This window comes from Dacryopinax primogenitus (assembly GCF_000292625.1).
Source record: "Dacryopinax primogenitus strain DJM-731 SS1 chromosome Unknown DACRYscaffold_8, whole genome shotgun sequence".
Taxonomy (NCBI): Eukaryota; Fungi; Basidiomycota; class Dacrymycetes; order Dacrymycetales; family Dacrymycetaceae; genus Dacryopinax; species Dacryopinax primogenitus.
This window is the reverse complement of record NW_024467205.1, coordinates 442,770-448,461: the sequence shown is the minus strand read 5'-3', so window position 1 is coordinate 448,461 and position 5,692 is coordinate 442,770. Positions and strand designations below refer to the sequence as shown.

General features: G+C 47.5%; 1 protein-coding gene across 1 annotated transcript; it reads right to left on the bottom strand.

Annotated features, from left to right (window-relative positions):
* Positions 1 to 3,191: 3,191 nt before the first annotated feature.
* Positions 3,192 to 5,356, bottom strand: DACRYDRAFT_15562 (uncharacterized protein; the record flags this gene model as incomplete). The annotated part of the gene is made up of 5 exons (XM_040771119.1): positions 3,192 to 3,274; positions 3,332 to 3,356; positions 3,483 to 3,587; positions 4,141 to 4,272; positions 4,310 to 5,356. The coding sequence occupies 5 exons, from the start codon at positions 5,354 to 5,356 to the stop codon at positions 3,192 to 3,194; spliced, it is 1,392 nt and encodes a 463-aa protein (XP_040629093.1).
* Between the last annotated feature and the right edge of the window lie 336 nt (positions 5,357 to 5,692).

Here is a 5,692-nt window from a genome sequence, read left to right as displayed (position 1 = left end):
CGCTGTTACGCAGAGTTCGCCAAAACAAGGATGGGACTTCCATCTACTCAGTATTGCGCCGAGTGCTGCTATACTTGAACGAGACTCCACACATGCATGCTTCATCTCAACATCTGCCAGTATCGTCGAACACTCTGCCGCCCCGATGCGGTCGAATCCCTCAAGCCGCATACAGCGGGGATGGTATCAAACTTGCCCGCGTTCACCAGCTTCCCCTTGAACATGTCAGAGATACAACCGGATGAGATGGATTTGAATCTGGTGGGCAAGGAGGAGTTCATGTGCAAGCAATCGAGAATATTGTAAGTATTCGTGCAGGGAGGTGAACCACAGCTAATTTCGAGTGGCCTGAAGGTTTCATAGACGGGCTGAGTCGGGTATCAACATTGATGTGGGCCTGAGTTTGGCGGCATTTGCCAGGGAGAAACTGCTCGGCACCTCAAAGAGAGCGCATTACGATGATGGACAAAATCTCGCTGTTTTAGCTCGACGTATTCCGATCGATATGCTAACGGACACAAGTGTAGCCTTCGAGTCGACAAGTCTGCAAGTCTTTCAGCACATGCGCGTGCTTTACCGAATAACCGATAACAACGAAACCCTTGTCACTGGATCTCCGAGTGAGCCAATCATCTCAGAGGGTGCCAAGGCTGCAATGGCCACATTCAATGCAGCAGATGCACTCAGAAGGATTTTTGTCTCTCCCGGGATCAGTGTGGATGACCGTGGGGAGACGGTTGCCGCGCTCCTCATGATCCTCGTGAGCGATGCTGCGACTGAAGAAGGCAAATTTTCGATACCTGCTTTCTTCGAGCGCCTGCTCACTGATTCCTCGTGGAAGACGCTAAGGGGTCCAGAGCATCACGTGGTGGAAAATTCCACGCCCAGAACTTTCAAAAGACATTCAGCAACTCATACGGGAACTTCAATCACATCATCAATGTCCATGGCAATGTTCTGAAGGAGGGTTCATGGTACCGGTACCTTACGAGACGTGCCGCCGTTTCTACGCACTTCGGGCAACCATGGGGGGGTGCTTTCCCTATCACCATTGATGGGACGAAGATCGCGCCGCACAACACCACCTGTGCAGTCTTCCAAACTAACGGTGTGGAAGGCATGCAAGGACCGTCTAAAGCTGTATTCGACAACATGGACGGCATTGTGTGGCAAACGCACGATTCTGATGACACGGGTTCAACATCGAAACGCAGACGCACACCCGAACGCAAACCCAAACCGGTCATTCGATTAGCGTTCGCACTTAAATCCAACGACGAGGAGTTGCCCGTGATGCGATACGAACATCAGGACAACGACCTACTGACATGGGACATCTATGTGCCTCTCTTGGCACTAGAATCTGTTCGGAAGAACTCTGATGCGGGGCAGGGTGTGCTGGACATGACGGCAAATGGGGGGAAGATGTATGATGATGATGTGACCCTGATGGGAATGAACCCAGGGGCAGGGGTCGGGGTCAATTTTTGGCCAAATTGGATTGCAACAGGAGAGGGTACAGGAGAGGATGGTGCGACTGGGATGGGACGGAGGCGAAGGTATCAAGTGAGGTGAAAGCATGGGGAAAGCAAAAGGAAGATCGACCCAGACAACACCAGCTTTGCCATCATTCAAACCAACCCTAAGGTCGGTAGATGCAGCTCGCTGATCAGATAAATTGGGAAACGCGATCTTGGCTGGACACGGAAGTTACTTGGGGACAGGTAACACCAATTGTGGTGATACAACCTTCAAGTTGAAACAGCGTTATCATTAGTCCGGCGTCGTAGCCTACATTCCAGGACTTTATGGCGTGCGGAGAGGGAACGAGCAAGAAGAGTCATGAATACACCTGCCTAGGAAACCCTAAATCTGCACGCCGACAGCTCGCTAGGGGTCCTTCAGGGAGTTATGGGGTCTGACACTGGACATGCTGAGTAAAATGCTGTGCACATTTGTCTCCACATCCTGTCAAGTGGAAACATGGTATTTGCATCTGCAGAATCTAACAATGTTGGGAATACAAATGAAGGAAAAATAAGCTCACCAGAAAAGAACAAAAACATCTGCAGAGACAGATGGGGGAAAAAGATGAGAACAGAAGCAGAAAAGTCACCTGTGCAGGAGTATCTATCTGCTTCCATGCAATGGAAGCAAAGTATTTGCACAAAATCAAGAAAAATTATCAGAATTAAACACAAATGAATGAATGCTGAGGACCATTATTCAATAACAACCATGGCTGCCTTCTGTGGACAGCTGGGACCCTGTCAGGGCACACAATACCAGACATAAGGTTGCTGCTGATATGACCCAAGATCATCAGTGAGTGATAGGGTGGGGGTCAAGAGAGCAAGGCCACCAGGCTGAGATATTGCAAGACTAGGCTGGCAGATATCATCTAGTAATGGTGGTGTCAACATAGTGTAAAAGGAGTGTCAAGGTAAGTACTAAAATATTGAGAGTGCTAGCTGACAATATTGACCAGTTTTGCTCATGTTGATAATTTTGATAGGATACTGATGCCTAGTTTGACACAAGTATTGTGGAGGATCCTAAGAGATCAGATCTAAGGACAAAATGACAAAAGCAGATAAGTGTCAGGGTTCAACCTCTGCACTCCTATGTGAACTCTGATTCAGCCCAAATGTCACCATTTTGACACATTTGACCCCATTTGAGGCTATCAGATATGAGAAGCCCCTTCTGACAGGCCATGATAAGGAATTTCTGCTTGTGTGTATGCTACCTCAATTCTTCAGTGTACTTCAACATCCTGTCAGATACTTCCTCAGTTTGAACCACATCCCCCCAACATAGCAGCTTGGAATTGGTGAAATCCAGGGAACACATGATACAAGAGCTACATCACCAAGTCCAAACTCAAGATGCACTGATTGCAGAACTGCGTTGCACTATAGATTGCCTTTCTGCTCTCAGAACCTAATTAGTTTCATTGATCTGCACACAACACTGTTCTCTATGATGTTGGTCATGGTTTGGGCCATGTAGATCAGTACATACACCAGTCTGCATAAACTTGCTATCCCCCATCCTGCAATGGAAATCAAAACATGTATATGATTTGCTTAATTAAAGTATGAACCAATACAAGCCCAAATCAAAGACAACATACATCTAGCAAGATCTATGGGGCTGTATGGGCAACTCTCAAACTGCACAAATGTCACTCAACCTACTTGCCATTCATTGTCAAAGAAAATATCAGCAAATGCCCATGACAACTCAATCAAATCATTGATAGACTTCAGATCTTGAATGGTGGTAAACATACAATGTATTTGTTTTATGGTGGTTATAATGCACTTACTGAGCTTAGCCCCCATCTCACATGGCTGAAACATCAAGGCAGTATGATTGGCATCTTCAACATATAAACAATGAGCTCCACAGAAGGTCCAAGAATTTGAGTACCCTATTCTTGGTTATGTAGTTTGCTCCTTAAAATGCTCTACACTCACTTGTGGAACTTTGACATGGATCACAATGTGGTCCATGGCCTCCACATTGATGAAGTCATCACCCTGAGAGAAAGATATGAGCCCATGCCTGTTCTCTGCATGGAGCTGGCACATTACATGGCAAATCAGTTGACCAGTCAAAGTCACAATGCATCCCACCAAGCTGGAGAACTTTAGCTTCACTCCATTCAGTCTTGGTCTGGCTTGGTTAAAGTCCAGAGGCAGGAAGGGATATGGTAAAGGTGCATTGTTTGTGGTCATTATGAGAGGTCAAATATGTGAAGGGGGAGTAAAGTCCAGAGTGGGATAAACTAGGAGGTGGTACTCTGGCAAAGTGTGGCCAATGTCCACAGCAGCTGCCATCAGTTTCAGAATGTCATTTGGGTATGGAATCCTCTGGGATGCTACGGGCATATTCAAGATGTTACGGGATGTTTGAGGCTCTCCCGCATTCTCACAGGTTATCCTGGGCTTGTTCAGGGTATTGCAGGACCAAATTTATGGGACAGAGGCTGAAACACCACAATCTGTCCATGTACTGCCAGGAAAAGACTTTGGTCTCTACTGCCACCATCCCTTGCAATGAGTCTGGGGATAACTTTTATAGATTTGGAACAATTGTATATATTTGTATGGGAGTGAATTGGACTAAAGGTACCCTGGGGTCACTTGAAAACCTCAAGACCTTCAAGTGGCTAGGGAGAGCACAATTGTCCTCTTTGTCAAGGGGTGTAGTCTGGAAAGTGTTCTCTGATCTCTTCTTCCACTTTGGACCATACCCACCTATTGACTAGTTGATGAAAGTGATTTGGGTTCATGTCCCTCACCAGTAGGGCTTGTCTCTCTGCTTCATCAGATGCTGCAAGGAAGCCAAGGACCCCAAGCAATTTGATGGCACCATACAGTTGGGGATTTTCCTCATCAGGTGAAATGGATGAGAGCACTTCCTTGTGTGCATTATAGTAGTGCTCCTTATCTGCCCACAGATGCTCCCATTGCTTCAGCACACCCTGGTGATTGGTGAATGTAGACTGTGTTAAGGGCTTTGCTTGTGGAAAAGAAGTGAACCATGCAGCAACATGCTCACAGGTAAGTCTGCCTGACCAGGTGCCACCATGATCTTGCACAACATGCTCATCGTTTGCCTGCAGGCTCGGCATGTCCAGTGCTTCGCAGATTTGAAGATACAATTTGGTTTGGATCTTGAACCACCAAGGGCCACTTGCAGCAGGTACATTGTCGCCTGAGCAGGAGAGTGTTGAGGACACATCCAGAAATTGCTGTGCTAGGTACTGAGCAATCTCATCAAAGTCTTGTTGTCCTTGATGGGCCCAGACTGTTTCCCCTGGCCGAGTCAAGCATGCTGGTCTTGTTGATGCACCCAGGTCACCTCTTGGGCATATTGAAGTTGACAACCTCCCAGGATGGTGGCTGCTAGCTGGCAGTAGAGAGCCAGGGGGATTGCTAGATGGTGCCAGGCTTCTCTCAATGGTAGAATTGCCCGGAATATCATTTAGCAGTGCAGGGGTGTGGCTGTTAGTTGCACTGATGGCAGGAGCAAGACAAGAACTAGAATCATCCCATGCACCAGCCTGGATTAGCTGTACTAATGTCCTTGGGGATGGAAGAGAGGAGGAGCTTGTTGGAGAAGCTGGGGCCCCTTCAGAGGGAGATGAGAGCACTGGCAAAGCCCCAGTAGGCAATACCAGACTCTGTAGTGAGTCAAAGAAATTGGTAGGTGGTCCAAATGCACAGTCCATTAGATAGAAGAGGTATGCCCGGTCAGAAAGTTCATTGGCTTCAGGGGATTGGTTCATAATTTGCTGAAACCGGATAGATTGCTCATCAGCTGTATCCATGGGTTCAATGGCCATATTGGAGGGAGGGCCACTGGGTTGCAGCAGGTCTGCCATAATGCTGAGTGGGTGAAATCCAATATCTTCCAGCTCATAATATGCCCCACGACCTCTTTGGCTCTCCAAAACAGGCACTTGAGTGGTGGTGTTAGGGCAACACAGGCTGACTAAGTCTGCTCACCTAAGAGTGCCAAGAGTCTAAGCAGGCAACAAGGAAGTGGAGTAGACCTGATGACTAAGACCTATCTACAGTATAGGTACCTGTGGATGATCCTAAGAGACCAAGTCTGAAGAGACAGTCCCCAGGCAGAGTAGGCCTTATATTTATACCTCTGTGGTGGAACCTGCTAGAAC